Raw genomic sequence first — 16,285 nt, forward strand, 5'->3', positions numbered from 1 at the left:
ATAGTTTGCTGTCATTACAGCTTCAGTTTGAAGTGATTGTGTAGTTCTGTCCTTGAGCTGTTCTTGTCTATTGATGTTCTGTATTATGTCATGTTTCATGTTCTGTGTGGACCCCAGGAAGAGTAACTGCTGCTATCGCAACAGTTCATTATAGTGGTTTTGCTGTGTATGGTAGTGTATATATACAGTGTATTGTACAGTAGTGTTTGGTAGTGCTGTATGTCTTACCACTCCTGATAAAATACCAAAATACAAAAAATGTGTTCGCTGAACAGTGGCCTGGCGAGAGAGAAGATGTTCTATGCCAGGTGAAATCGCATGTCATTAGCTCATTGTTATGAATGAATCCCAAAGAATCACTAGAAAACATCTTAAACACAAAGCTACTTTGCTGTTACTATGGCACCACTGTTTTACATGTTTTTATTTGACCCTTATTTTACCAGGTAAGTTCACTGAGAAGCCCATCTCATTTACAGCAAAGACCTGTGGAATAGTTACAGGGGAGAGGAGGGGGGATGAATGAGCCAATTGGAAGCGGGTGATTAGATGACCATGATGGTATGAGGGCCAGATTGGGAGTTTAGCCAGGACACTGGGGTTAACACCCCTACTCGTATGATAAGTGGGATCTTTAGTGACCACAGAGAGTCAGGACACCCGTTTCGCATCCCATTCGAAAGACAGCACCCTACACAGGGCAATGGAATATTTTTTAGAGCAGAGGAAAGGGTGCCTCCTACTGGCCCTTCAACACCACTTCGTTTAAGGTGATTGTGTTTGCCAAAGTTGGCCAGCTGGCAAGCAAGGGGTAAGAATGTTGCCAGCCATCATGGCAATGGAACATTTAGAACGAATGACTGTGTCGCATCCATAGATTTAGAACAAAAAGGCTTAACGACTGGGTCATGTCTCTGACAACCGAACCGATAGATAGATGACCAGCCAGTTTGGAGAGTAACCCTAGATTTGTGTCGGGACTTTATCTCCTTGAAGGATGAAATAGTTTGAACAAATTCATCAAAATAACGTTTTTAATGAAAATATTTAAATCATTATTTGAATAGGTTGGTAACCCGTTAAAAGTGATAATGCCCTTGAAGCAGATGTTTGGAGGATATATATTGGCTTTGTCTCGGGTCTAACAACACCCATGCCAATATATCCTCCAAACACCAGCATCTTGGGCATTCTCACTTAAATATATCACGGTGTTCAGCAAATCAGGATTCAGGGATCAAACTACCTGGTTCATAATGTATATTTTACCACTCATAGTTAGTCTGGCTACAGTGCCAGAGTACTGTGTATAGTCGTTTTACTGTGTATGGTAGTGTATAGACAGTGTATTGCATGGCAGTGTTGGGTCGTGCTGTGTGTCTTACCACTCTCTAGTTGCAGTAAGTCAGGGTCCAGGGCCAGGATTGTGTCTCTGATGATGTTGTCATTTTGCAGGGCCTCAGTCATGTTGTTCTTGAAGTCAGTGATGTTGTAGACCACTGTGGGCCTCTCCTTCAGCTCTCTGTAGGAGTTCTCCACCAGGTTGGACTGCAGGGTCAGGTAGTCCAGCTGGTCACTACTCACCCCCTCCCCATCCACCTCCACCGTCACCGCATAGACTACCACTACGCCATCCAACCTGCACAGGCAATACATGTACAGATACATCAATCAATTCATCTGTCAGTTGATCTGTCAATCAATCTAGCAATATATCAATCTAGCAATCTAGTAAATATACACTACCGTTCAAAAGCTTGGGGTCACTTAGACATTTCCTTGTTTTTGAAAGAAAAGCACATTTAGTGTCCATTAGAATAACATCAAATTGATTGGAAATACAGTGTCGACATTCTTAATGTTGTAAATGACTATTGTAGCTGGAAATGTCACATTTCTAATGGAATATCTACATAGGCTTACAGAGGCCCATTATCAGCAACCACCACTCCTGTGTTCCAATGGCACTTTGTGTTAGCTAATCCAAGTTGATCATTTTAAAAGGCTAATTGATCTGATCAAATTGATGTTATTTTAAGTGGACAAAAACAAGGAAATGTTGAAGTGACCCCAAGCTTTTGATAGGTTGTGTATATCCATCCATTCCTCCACCATCAACACCTATCCACCCATACACCCATGGAAAACCCAGCAAATTCCACTATCAATTCATACATCATTTTATTGATCAGTTTATGAATCTACTGTATATAATATGATTAGCTAGAATCAGAGTCTCTAACAGGAAAACAGTTTCCCTGGGAAGAGTAGAGTTCCAAACACAGTACTTTTTTTGGACTATTCTGAAATGATAGATGGTAGTGTGATAGATTTACACCCGTCTGGAGCATCATCTATAACTTCCATGACTTCCATCCAACCAGCCCGGCCACCTGAGTGATCAATATGGTCATACACACGACAAACTCCCCACAACAGACTCTTGATGTGGAACCTGACTGTGTGGAAAAAGCCATCTATCAGACTTCATATGGCTTCAGAGAGCCCTTCTCTTCTCCCTGTGACCTAGTTCTCTCAGCAGGCTTGGCTTGGCCCAGTAGGAGGCACGTGCCTGTAATCGGCCCACTGCACCACAACATCCCAGATCCCAGTTTTCCTGCTGACAGCTCACACTGGGAAAACGGCACGACCACTTTCAGAATCCAAGTGTTTAATGACACTTGAAACTAGTTGATGTTCTTTTATCCTCTTCTGCTGCTGGCCCTACTGCGGAGCTCCGGTCAGATCCACACTGTAGCGCTGCTGACCTGGGAATCTGGAACGACCACTCAGAAGAGAGCAAGGCTTTTCTTAGTAAAGTCCCACGTAATTGCATGAGCAGAGGACTGCTGCATGACTCGTGCGTATCTCTCCATACCTGTCTGTCTCAACTGTTGACAGTGACAGGCCAGGAAGCTGATTGCAGTGGGCATAAAGCCTCAGAGATGAGCTCCTCTCCTGGGTTGGGGTTAGGTAGCAGGCATAAAGCCTCAGAGATGAGCTCCTCTCCTGGGTTGGGGTTAGGTAGCAGGCATAAAGCCTCAGAGATGAGCTCCTCTCCTGGGTTGGGGTTAGGTAGCAGGCATAAAGCCTCAGAGATGAGCTCCTCTCCTGGGTTGGGGTTAGGTAGCAGGCATAAAGCCTCAGAGATGAGCTCCTCTCCTGGGTTGGGGTTAGGTAGCAGGCATAAAGCCTCAGAGATGAGCTCCTCTCCTGGGTTGGGGTTAGGTAGCAGCCATAAAGTGCCATAGATGAGCTCCTCTCCTGGGTTGGGGTTAGGTAGCAGGCATAAAGCCTCAGAGATGAGCTCCTCTCCTGGGTTGGGGTTAGGCAGCAGCCATAAAGCGACCACCCTAACACCATTAAAGGGATACTTTGGGATTTTAACAATGAGGCCCTTTATCTACTTTCCCAGAGTCAGATGAACTCATGGATGCCATGTTTATGTCTCTGTGTCCAGTATGAAGTTAGAGGTAGTTTGGCGAGCCAATGACTGGAAGTCTACGGGTATCATCACAACGGGTATCATCACACTTCAACCTACGCACACTAACAAATAAAGCCAGCATGGATCTCACATGACCCTCAGACAAACACACACATACACACACACATTTAAATAGGTTCTCTGGCACAAAATGAGTATCAGCCAATTAAAATCTCTCTTTCTTCAGCCTTGCACACAACACACTGCTATTGCGTTTATCGTGGCCAGTAATTTTAAAGCAGGGAAATTGAAATCCTTTTTAGCTCGTTTTTACCAGCATGTCACTTCTAGACAACTCTAAACCACACTTATTCCACACACAAGGCTCTGCCCCGCCCTCCTTTTGGCAAATCAATCCATAACTCTATCTTTCTGCTTCCTGCTTACAAAAAAACAAAAACTTAGAGAGGATATCATGTTAATTACTGCTGAAATAATATGACTACAGGTTCATCTGCCTCAGCTACAGCCCATTCTGGTGAGAAGCTGCTATCCACCACCAAGTGCTAACAGTCCGTATCTGGATAACGTGTGAAATGCTTGATAATGTATGTGACATCAACAGATAGATATATTTTCTGGGTGATTTAAATATTGACTGGCTATCATCAGGCTGCCCACTTAAGAGAACGCTTATTTAACTAGTGCTTGCAACCTGGTTCAGGCTATCAGTCAACCTATCAGGGTAGTTACAAACAGCACAGGAATGAAATCATCAACATGTATGGATCACATCTTTATTAGTGCTGCAGAAATTAGCTACCAACTACTTTAATGATTTTGTTCATTGGTAAGATTAGCAAACTTAGGCATGACATGCCAGCAACAAATGCTGACACTACACATCCAAGTATATCTGACCAAATTATGAAAGACAAGCATTGTAATTTTGAATTCTGTAAAGTGAGTGTGGAAGAGGTGAAAAAAGTATTGTTGTCTATCAACAATGACAAGCCACCGGGGTCTGACAACTTGGATGGAAATTACTGAGGATAATAGTGGATGATATTGCCACTCCTATTTGCCATATCTTCAATTTTAGCCTACAAGAAAGTGTGTGCCTTCAGGCCTGGAGGGAAGCAAAAAGTCATTCCCCTACCTAAGAATAGTAAAGCCCCCTTTACTGACTCAAATAGCTGACCAATCAGCCTGTTACCAATGCTTAGTAAACTTTTGGAAAAAGGTTTGACCAGATACAATGCTATTTTACAGTAAACAAATTGACAACAGACTTTCAGCACACTTATAGGGAAGGACATTCAACAAGCACAGCAATTGATGATAAAAAAATTGTAGGGGCTGTTTTGTTAAACTTCAGTGCAGCTTTCGACATTATCGATCATAGTCTGCTGATGGAAAAACGTATGTGTCATGGCTTTACACCCCCTACTATATTCTGGATAAAGAGTTACTGTACTTGTCTAACGTAACACAGAGGGTGTCCTTTAATGGAAGCCTATCCAACATGATCCGGGTAGAATCAGGAATTCCCCAGGGCAGGTGTCTAGGCCCCTTACTTTTTTCAATCTTGACTAACGACATGCCACTGTCTTTGAGTAAAGCAGTTAGTTTCAGAATGGGTGGCAAGGAATTAGTTATTCCCAAATATTTAAAAAAATTAAAGCATTGCATTTGAGACAAATCATTCATTAAACCCTAAACCTGAACCAAATCTTGTAATGAACCATGTGGAAATTGAGCAAGTGACTAAACTGCTTGGAGTAAGTCTGGAATGTAAACTGTCATGGTCCAAATACAACAGTAGCTAAGATGGGGAGAAGTTTGTCCATAATAAAGCACTGCTCTGCCTTCTTAACAGCATTATTAACAAAGTAGGTCCTAGTTTTGCGGCTCCTGGACTACTGTTCAGTCGTGTGGTCAAGTGCCACCAAGAGGGACTTCAATTAGCTCAGAAAACAGGGCAGCACAGCTGTTCCTTAGATGTACACAGAGAGCTAACATTAATAATATGCATGTCACTCTCTCCTGGCTCAAAGTGGAAGAGAGACTGACTTCATTCCTACTTGTATTTGTGAGAGGTATTGACATGTTGAATGCACCAAGCTGTCTGTTTGAACTATTGGCACACAGCTTAGACATCCGTGCATATCCCACAAGACATGCCACCAGAGGTCTCTTCACAGTCCCCAAGTCCAGAACAGACTATGGGAGGCGCACAGTACTACATTGAGCCATGACTACATGGAACTCTATTCCATATCAAGTAACTAATGCATGCAGTAAAATAGAATTTGATTTAAAAACAGATATAAATACACCTTATGGAACAGAGGGACTGTGAAGCAACACAAACATAAGCACAGACACATGCATTACACACACACGATAACATATACACTATACACACATGTACACATGGATTTTGTGTTGCAGATATGTGGTACTAGAGTAGGGGCCTGAGGGCACACACTTATTAATGTGTTGTGAAATCTGTTGTGAATGTATTATAATGTTTCTAAAATTCTACAATTGCCTTAATTTTGCTGGACCCCAGGAAGAGGAGCTGCTGCCTTGGCATCAAATTGTCAAAGACTCCAGCCACCCAAGCAATAGTCTGTTCTCTCTGCTACCATAGAACAAACAGTTCCAGGGCACCAAGTCTGGAAACAACAGGACCTTTGAACAGCTGCCCCCAAGCCGTAAGGCTGCTCAACAACACTGCTGAATAACTCATCAAATGGCTACCCGAATTGCCTGCATGTACCTTTTTTACTAAATCTCTTGCACTGACTCTATGCACAAACACTGGACACTACCCACACTCACACATACTTACACTTTGACCACAACACCCATATACACACACACACACTACATAAGACCACACACATAACATGCGCACACAAGCATACTGATGTCACACACACACACATTTTCGCACTCACCACATGCTACTGCTCCACATGCACTCCTGCTACTGCTCCACCATACACTCCTGCTACTGCTCCACATGCACTCCTGCTACTGCTCCACATGCACTCCTGCTAGTGCTCCATCATACACTCCTGCTCCTGCTCCACATACACTCCTGCTACTGCTCCACATACACTCCTGCTACTGCTCCACATGCACTCCTGCTACTGCTCCACATACACTTCTTCTACTGCTCCACATACTCTCCTGCTACTCCTCCACATACACTTCTTCTACTGCTCCACATACACTCCTGCTACTGCTCCACATACACTCCTTCTACTGCTCCACATACACTCCTGCTACTGCTCCGTCTTATCTATCCTGTTGCCTAGTCACTTTACCCTCAACTTGTCAGAAATGTCCTATTCCAGCTAATGTTTTATTAGTAGATAGATATTTTTGTAATTATTTGGTAACTGAAAAATCACATGAATACACATTAGACATGCCAAAATCTACTACTACTAATGTTAGTAGTAGCTAGTAGCCTAGTCAAGGATGCATCAATGCAATATTGGCACACAACATTTTGTCACAGACCAACGAAACAAAAGTAAACCTTGAATTTTTAGGTTTTAAATATCTCTGTAGTGGCTAGTGTTGACTTATTTCAAGAAATGCCATTGGTTGGTGGATACAGAGTCTAAGATCTTTGATAGGCTTATGGAGAATTTGTGATCAATGCCACCTGTTGAGGTTAGCATATGGCTGACGTGTGCCATGTTATCTGATGGAAACAGCTTCAATTTAGCTTTCTGTTGCCTGCAAGTAAATCAACAAATTGAATTGGCTGATATGCATGTGCCAGCGAATCTGTTTAAATGGAAATAGTTCCTTATGTTCGCAAGTATGGACACACACACAAACACTCAAGACTAGGTTATCCTTAACCACAGATCTAGGGTCAGATTACTAGCCTACTGGCTATACACATCCAGGACTACAGGTAAGGGTCTATACTCACCCTTGGGCATCCTTCTGAAACCTGAAAACAAATAAAAAACTAGATCTCAGGCGTCCCGAGTGGAGCAGCGGTCTAAAACACTGCATCGCAGTGCTAGAGGTGTCACTACAGACCCGGGTTCGATCCCGGGCTGTATTACAACCGGCCGTGATCGGGAGTCCCATAGAGCGGTGCACAATTGGCCCAGTGTCATATGGGTTAGGGGAGGCTTTGGCCGGGGGGCTTTACTTGGCTCATCGCGCTCTAGTGACTCCTTGTGGCGGGCTGTGCGCCTGCAGGCTGACGCTAGTCGTCAGGTGAACAGTGTTTCATGTGCGGCTGGTTTCCGGGTTAAGCGGGCGGGTGTTAAGAAGTGTGGTTTTGCAGGTCATGTTTCGGAGGACGCATGACTCGACCTTCGCCTTCCGAGCCCGTTGGGGAGTTACAGCGATGAGACAAGATAGAAAAGGGGGTAAAATAGAAGAAATTAAATAAATAAAAATAGATCACAGACTCTAAATATGACCTCCCTGTTTGACCTCTAGGTTTTATGGGTATTATAACTCATACTGTGGTACTCTATCAAGGGAAGACAGGCTCATGATAAAGACTGAAATGGAGTAAATGGAATGGGATCAAACACAGGAAACCATGTGTTTGATGTACTTAATACCATTCAAATCTTTAAACTCCAGCCAATACTATGACCCCGTACTCCACAATTAAGATGCCACCAACCTCCTGTGTTCTCTATAGCCCTACCGTTTATGCATTCAAATGGCTGATGCGCTTCCCTCCATTCATTACTTTTATTGTAATGCCAGACACTCAAGATTGTAAAATGCTGACAATTACACAACAATTTGAGTTGAGGAATAAATCACACAGAACTGAAAAGCTGGGATCCTGCTATTTTCAATAATTGCAGTCAAAAACGGTTGTATTTTCCCAAGATTGCATTTGGGAATATTGTGCAGCGACTGAGCTTATTAGAACCCATTTCTTCCCTTGCACCAATCAGCTGTGTGCGGAGTTGCACACACTTGCTGCCAGACAGGTTATATTAAGCTGATAAATAAACATCATAGCTCATGAACAGCTTCAGGAATTCATCTGGTTTCTAAATAATTATATAGGCCTAGACTACATAATAGTATTACTCGGCCCTTTGTATTTAACCAACAAGAGATTTGTGTGAATAATGTTTATGTCTTGACAAGCAAGCAGCTCCCATAGTGTCGGCATGCGTAAATCTTTCTGTGTCTGATATGAAAAAAGACTAAAGCAGGTGGAGGACTTTAGAATGCGAGTGCCGATGTTCAACTCTGAGTTGGTACGCTCCCCGCCTCCGGCAGGCTTTACTCCAGACTGAGAGGGAAGGTTCTGATATTCTTACTTCCGCTTGGAAACCGAATGCTGGTTGATAACAAAAAGCTGGATTATATACCAATACATTTTTTGTTGTTGTGTTGGAGTTTTAACATGTAGGCTACTGACCCAAGCGAACCATATGAAAACTTGATTAACTGGCCCGGGGAGCTCGGCAGATGTTGCCAGGCCAGCCAGTCTCCTGAGATAATCCCTGTTGGCTACTCCACGTCATGTGCCAAAGAAATAACGCCACCTGCTGTAGAAGACAGATTTTGGGCCCAGTTATTCCTCTTGCTTTGTAAATACTGGATCTCTATGACAAGACACATCATTCAATGTCGTCAAAATTGGGCCAGTCATGTATGACATATCGCGTGTGAGTAACGGACGGACAGATGGAACGGAGACCGATCCACGGTCCCCTCCCCGATTTCATGGTGGGGGACAACTAAACACACTTTATCTAAAGAAATGATGTTTGACAAAGATCAGGTGAGAAGGTCAGGTCAGTGTATCAAATCAATGGCCTACACCACACAGGTGTGTGTGTTTTATCCAACTCTTCAGATTATTGCTGTCATGCCATACATATGTCCAGTATTGCATTCCAATGATAACTAAGGGAGTTGGCTAAACTAAATCACATCCTAATGTGACCAGGACCAGGCAAATACACCACTACAGTAGAGACTGACCTGAACTCCAGCACAGTCACACTCTTCAAGCCTGGCAGTCCCCCCAGAGCATCTTCTATCTGCAAACACAACGAGGTCTCCTTGAGTTCAACAGTTAATTCTGAGGATATTGCCAGTTTATGTCCTCTTTTTATTTATTTATTTTATTTAACTGTTATTTTATAACTCTTTAATTCCGTTATTTTACTTTAATTCCATTCTTTTACTTGTAGATCTGTGTGTATTGTTGTGAATTGTTAGATATTGCTGCACTGTTGGAGCTAGGAACTCAAGCATTTCACTACAACCACAATAACATTTGCTACATATGTGACCAATACAATTTGGTTTGATTTGATTTCTAGCATGGCCATCTAGTGACTACTCACTCAGACCTCTGATTGAACCTTGTTGCTGGATGCTAGTGAGTGTTTTGTGAAGAGAACCATGGTTTTGCTGACTCATGGACCCAGCAATGATAACGTTGAATTACGTTTCAGTGTGCCAACAACCCTGCCATTACACCCTCTTCTACCTTTCCCAATCAATGTGACAAATACCCTGCTTTTGCACTATTATTCTGACACACTTGGCAACACAGCAGACTTCTTTAATCGTCAGATTGTTTTTCTCTCTCCTCCCCCTGTCTATCTCCTTCTTTCATTGTCTATCTCCCTCCCCCTTTCCATACACAGAATGATAAAAGTTTAATACAGAGTCATAGCCGTGGGAATTTGGGGTGCTGAAGGCGCTGCACTGTGCAGCACTGTCCCGCCATGACAACAACATATTGTTAGCACCCCATCCGTCGAACTACTTCCCGTGGCGATGGACAGAGTAATAATGAGTACATTAACGGCTTCCAGGGGAGAGTCAAAAACATCTTATTTTCCCAGCAGCAGTAAAATGTCTGACCTATTTGTTCTCAGTCAAAAAGCCTTGATGGTGGAGGAAAGTTATCTGTGTGTGAGTGAGTGTGTGTGTCCTGCTTTCTCTATTCCAGTCTCTCTTGCGGCCTCAAGCTACATCATCAACTCTAACTTTCAGCATCTTTTCACACAGAGAATGCCTAGTGTACAATACCAACAGTCAAATGAAGGGAATTTCAAACTGTGTGGGTTCTTTATAGTGCCCTGAATAACTCTGGCCTCAGAGCCTACAAACAAAGTGATGGATTAGGAGATGCGAGAAGAGGACAAAGGGGATGGAGAGAGTAGAAAAGGTTGAGGGAGGATTAGAGAGAAGATTTAGAGGAGATACAGATGACAGGAGGAGCGAGATGAAAGGATAGTGAGAAGGGAGAAGGAAAGAGTGGAAGAAATAAGAGGAGTAATGTAAAGGAGTGAAGTGGAGAAATGAGAGGAGTACTGTAAAGGAGTGACGTGGAGAAATGAGAGGAGTACTGTAAAGGAGTGAAGTGGAGAAATGAGAGGAGTACTGTAAAGGAGTGAAGTGGAGAAATGAGAGTGAGATGTAAAGGAGTGAAGTGGAGAAATGAGAGGAGTACTGTAAAGGAGTGAAGTGGAGAAATGAGAGGAGTACTGTAAAGGAGTGAAGTGGAGAAATGAGAGGAGTAATGTAAAGGAGTGAAGTGGAGAAATGAGAGGAGTAATGTAAAGGAGTGAAGTGGAGAAATGAGAGGAGTACTGTAAAGGAGTGAAGTGGAGAAATGAGAGGAGTACTGTAAAGGAGTGAAGTGGAGAAATGAGAGGAGTACTGTAAAGGAGTGAAGTGGAGAAATGAGAGGAGTACTGTAAAGGAGTGAAGTGGAGAAATGAGAGGAGTACTGTAAAGGAGTGAAGTGGAGAAATGAGAGGAGTACTGTAAAGGAGTGAAGTGGAGAAATGAGAGGAGTACTGTAAAGGAGTGAAGTGGAGAGATGAGAGGAGTACTGTAAAGGAGTGAAGTGGAGAAATGAGAGGAGTACTGTAAAGGAGTGAAGTGGAGAAATGAGAGGAGTACTGTAAAGGAGTGAAGTGGAGAAATGAGAGGAGTACTGTAAAGGAGTGAAGTGGAGAAATGAGAGGAGTACTGTAAAGGAGTGAAGTGGAGAGATGAGAGGAGTACTGTAAAGGAGTGAAGTGGAGAAATGAGAGGAGTACTGTAAAGGAGTGAAGTGGAGAAATGAGAGGAGTACTGTAAAGGAGTGAAGTGGAGAAATGAGAGGAGTACTGTAAAGGAGTGAAGTGGAGAAATGAGAGGAGTACTGTAAAGGAGTGAAGTGGAGAAATGAGAGGAGTACTGTAAAGGAGTGAAGTGGAGAAATGAGAGGAGTACTGTAAAGGAGTGAAGTGGAGAAATGAGAGGAGTACTGTAAAGGAGTGAAGTGGAGAAATGAGAGGAGTACTGTAAAGGAGTGAAGTGGAGAGATGAGAGGAGTACTGTAAAGGAGTGAAGTGGAGAAATGAGAGGAGTACTGTAAAGGAGTGAAGTGGAGAAATGAGAGTACTGTAAAGGAGTGAAGTGGAGAAATGAGAGGAGTACTGTAAAGGAGTGACGTGGAGAGATGAGAGGAGTACTGTAAAGGAGTGAAGTGGAGAAATGAGAGGAGTACTGTAAAGGAGTGAAGTGGAGAAATGAGAGGAGTACTGTAAAGGAGTGAAGTGGAGAAATGAGAGGAGTACTGTAAAGGAGTGACGTGGAGAGATGAGAGGAGTACTGTAAAGGAGTGAAGTGGAGAGATGAGAGGAGTACTGTAAAGGAGTGAAGTGGAGAGATGAGAGGAGTACTGTAAAGGAGTGAAGTGGAGAAATGAGAGGAGTACTGTAAAGGAGTGAAGTGGAGAAATGAGAGGAGTACTGTAAAGGAGTGAAGTGGAGAAATGAGAGGAGTAATGTAAAGGAGTGAAGTGGAGAAATAAGAGGAGTAATGTAAAGGAGTGAAGTGGAGAAATGAGAGGAGTACTGTAAAGGAGTGAAGTGGAGAAATGAGAGGAGTACTGTAAAGGAGTGACATGGAGAAATGAGAGGAGTACCGTAAAGGAGTGAAGTGGAGAGATGAGAGGAGTACTGTAAAGGAGTGAAGTGGAGAAATGAGAGGAGTACTGTAAAGGAGTGACGTGGAGAAATGAGAGGAGTACTGTAAAGGAGTGAAGTGGAGAAATGAGAGGAGTACTGTAAAGGAGTGACGTGGAGAAATGAGAGGAGTACTGTAAAGGAGTGAAGTGGAGAAATGAGAGGAGTACTGTAAAGGAGTGAAGTGGAGAAATGAGAGGAGTACTGTAAAGGAGTGAAGTGGAGAAATGAGAGGAGTACTGTAAAGGAGTGAAATGGAGAAATGAGAGGAGTACTGTAAAGGAGTGAAGTGGAGAAATGAGAGGAGTAATGTAAAGGAGTGAAGTGGAGAAATAAGAGGAGTAATGTAAAGGAGTGAAGTGGAGAAATGAGAGGAGTACTGTAAAGGAGTGACGTGGAGAGATGAGAGGAGTACTGTAAAGGAGTGACGTGGAGAAATGAGAGGAGTACTGTAAAGGAGTGAAGTGGAGAAATGAGAGGAGTACTGTAAAGGAGTGAAGTGGAGAAATGAGAGGAGTACTGTAAAGGAGTGAAGTGGAGAAATGAGAGGAGTACTGTAAAGGAGTGAAGTGGAGAAATGAGAGGAGTACTGTAAAGGAGTGAAGTGGAGAAATGAGAGGAGTACTGTAAAGGAGTGAAGTGGAGAAATGAGAGGAGTACTGTAAAGGAGTGAAGTGGAGAAATGAGAGGAGTACTGTAAAGGAGTGAAGTGGAGAAATGAGAGGAGTACTGTAAAGGAGTGAAGTGGAGAAATGAGAGGAGTACTGTAAAGGAGTGAAGTGGAGAAATGAGAGGAGTACTGTAAAGGAGTGAAGTGGAGAAATGAGAGGAGTACTGTAAAGGAGTGACGTGGAGAGATGAGAGGAGTACTGTAAAGGAGTGAAGTGGAGAAATGAGAGGAGTACTGTAAAGGAGTGAAGTGGAGAAATGAGAGGAGTACTGTAAAGGAGTGAAGTGGAGAAATGAGAGGAGTACTGTAAAGGAGTGAAGTGGAGAGATGAGAGGAGTACTGTAAAGGAGTGAAGTGGAGAGATGAGAGGAGTACTGTAAAGGAGTGAAATGGAGAGATGAGAGGAGTACTGTAAAGGAGTGAAGTGGAGAAATGAGAGGAGTAATGTAAAGGAGTGAAGTGGAGAAATGAGAGGAGTACTGTAAAGGAGTGAAGTGGAGAAATGAGAGGAGTACTGTAAAGGAGTGAAGTGGAGAGATGAGAGGAGTAATGTAAAGGAGTGAAGTGGAGAAATGAGAGGAGTACTGTAAAGGAGTGAAGTGGAGAAATGAGAGGAGTACTGTAAAGGAGTGAAGTGGAGAGATGAGAGGAGTAATGTAAAGGAGTGAAGTGGAGAAATGAGAGGAGTACTGTAAAGGAGTGAAGTGGAGAGATGAGAGGAGTACTGTAAAGGAGTGAAGTGGAGAGATGAGAGGAGTACTGTAAAGGAGTGAAGTGGAGAGATGAGAGGAGTACTGTAAAGGAGTGAAGTGGAGAGATTAGAGGAGTACTGTTAAGGAGTGAAGTGGAGAGATGAGAGGAGTACTGTAAAGGAGTGAAGTGGAGAAATGAGAGGAGTACTGTAAAGGAGTGACGTGGAGAAATGAGAGGAGTAATGTAAAGGAGTGAAGTGGAGAAATGAGAGGAGTAATGTAAAGGAGTGACGTGGAGAAATGAGAGGAGTACCGTAAAGGAGTGAAGTGGAGAAATGAGAGGAGTACTGTAAAGGAGTGAAGTGGAGAAATGAGAGGAGTACTGTAAAGGAGTGAAGTGGAGAAATGAGAGGAGTACTGTAAAGGAGTGAAGTGGAGAAATGAGAGGAGTACTGTAAAGGAGTGAAGTGGAGAAATGAGAGGAGTACTGTAAAGGAGTGAAGTGGAGAGATGAGAGGAGTAATGTAAAGGAGTGAAGTGGAGAGATGAGAGGAGTAATGTAAAGGAGTGAAGTGGAGAAATGAGAGGAGTACTGTAAAGGAGTGAAGTGGAGAAATGAGAGGAGTACTGTAAAGGAGTGAAGTGGAGAAATGAGAGGAGTACTGTAAAGGAGTGAAGTGGAGAAATGAGAGGAGTACTGTAAAGGAGTGAAGTGGAGAAATGAGAGGAGTACTGTAAAGGAGTGAAGTGGAGAGATGAGAGGAGTACTGTAAAGGAGTGAAGTGGAGAGATGAGAGGAGTACTGTAAAGGAGTGAAATGGAGAGATGAGAGGAGTACTGTAAAGGAGTGAAGTGGAGAAATGAGAGGAGTACTGTAAAGGAGTGAAGTGGAGAGATGAGAGGAGTAATGTAAAGGAGTGAAGTGGAGAAATGAGAGGAGTACTGTAAAGGAGTGAAGTGGAGAGATGAGAGGAGTACTGTAAAGGAGTGAAGTGGAGAGATGAGAGGAGTACTGTAAAGGAGTGAAGTGGAGAGATGAGAGGAGTACTGTAAAGGAGTGAAGTGGAGAGATTAGAGGAGTACTGTTAAGGAGTGAAGTGGAGAGATGAGAGGAGTACTGTAAAGGAGTGAAGTGGAGAAATGAGAGGAGTACTGTAAAGGAGTGACGTGGAGAAATGAGAGGAGTAATGTAAAGGAGTGAAGTGGAGAAATGAGAGGAGTAATGTAAAGGAGTGACGTGGAGAAATGAGAGGAGTACCGTAAAGGAGTGAAGTGGAGAAATGAGAGGAGTACTGTAAAGGAGTGAAGTGGAGAAATGAGAGGAGTACTGTAAAGGAGTGAAGTGGAGAAATGAGAGGAGTACTGTAAAGGAGTGAAGTGGAGAAATGAGAGGAGTACTGTAAAGGAGTGAAGTGGAGAGATGAGAGGAGTAATGTAAAGGAGTGAAGTGGAGAGATGAGAGGAGTAATGTAAAGGAGTGAAGTGGAGAAATGAGAGGAGTACTGTAAAGGAGTGAAGTGGAGAAATGAGAGGAGTACTGTAAAGGAGTGAAGTGGAGAAATGAGAGGAGTACTGTAAAGGAGTGAAGTGGAGAGATGAGAGGAGTAATGTAAAGGAGTGACGTGGAGAAATGAGAGGAGTACTGTAAAGGAGTGAAGTGGAGAGATGAGAGGAGTACTGTAAAGGAGTGAAGTGGAGAGATGAGAGGAGTACTGTAAAGGAGTGAAGTGGAGAGATGAGAGGAGTACTGTAAAGGAGTGAAGTGGAGAAATGAGAGGAGTACTGTAAAGCAGTGAAGTGGAGAAATGAGAGGAGTACTGTAAAGGAGTGAAGTGGAGAAATGAGAGGAGTACTGTAAAGGAGTGAAGTGGAGAGATGAGAGGAGTAATGTAAAGGAGTGACGTGGAGAAATGAGAGGAGTACTGTAAAGGAGTGAAGTGGAGAGATGAGAGGAGTACTGTAAAGGAGTGAAGTGGAGAAATGAGAGGAGTACTGTAAAGGAGTGAAGTGGAGAAATGAGAGGAGTACCGTAAAGGAGTGAAGTGGAGAAATGAGAGGAGTAATGTAAAGGAGTGACGTGGAGAAATGAGAGGAGTACTGTAAAGGAGTGAAGTGGAGAAATGAGAGGAGTACTGTAAAGGAGTGAAGTGGAGAAATGAGAGGAGTAATGTAAAGGAGTGACGTGGAGAAATGAGAGGAGTACTGTAAAGGAGTGAAGTGGAGAGATGAGAGGAGTACTGTAAAGGAGTGAAGTGGAGAAATGAGAGGAGTACTGTAAAGGAGTGAAGCGGAGAAATGAGAGGAGTAATGTAAAGGAGTGAAGTGGAGAAATGAGAGGAGTACTGTAAAGGAGTGAAGTGGAGAAATGAGAGGAGTACTGTAAAGGAGTGAAGTGGAGAAATGAGAGGAGTACTGTAAAGGAGTGAAGTGGAGAAATGAGAGGAGTACTGTAAAGGAGTGAAGTGGAGAAATGAGAGGAGTACTGTAAAGGAGTGAC

General features: G+C 43.2%; 1 protein-coding gene across 1 annotated transcript in view; it reads right to left on the reverse strand.

The window, feature by feature from the left end:
- Nucleotides 1–16,285, reverse strand: part of LOC135519475 (interphotoreceptor matrix proteoglycan 2-like) — a 35,044-nt gene that overhangs the window by 4,962 nt on the left and 13,797 nt on the right. The window contains exons 3-4 of the mRNA XM_064944708.1: nucleotides 9,434–9,492; nucleotides 1,386–1,639 (exon numbers count right to left, since the gene is read on the reverse strand). Of these exons, the coding sequence (XP_064800780.1) occupies nucleotides 1,386–1,639; nucleotides 9,434–9,492 (313 nt within the window). The remainder of the gene's footprint in view (nucleotides 1–1,385; nucleotides 1,640–9,433; nucleotides 9,493–16,285) is intronic.

Source organism: Oncorhynchus masou, chromosome 29 (assembly GCF_036934945.1).
Source record: "Oncorhynchus masou masou isolate Uvic2021 chromosome 29, UVic_Omas_1.1, whole genome shotgun sequence".
Classification (NCBI taxonomy): Eukaryota; Metazoa; Chordata; class Actinopteri; order Salmoniformes; family Salmonidae; genus Oncorhynchus; species Oncorhynchus masou.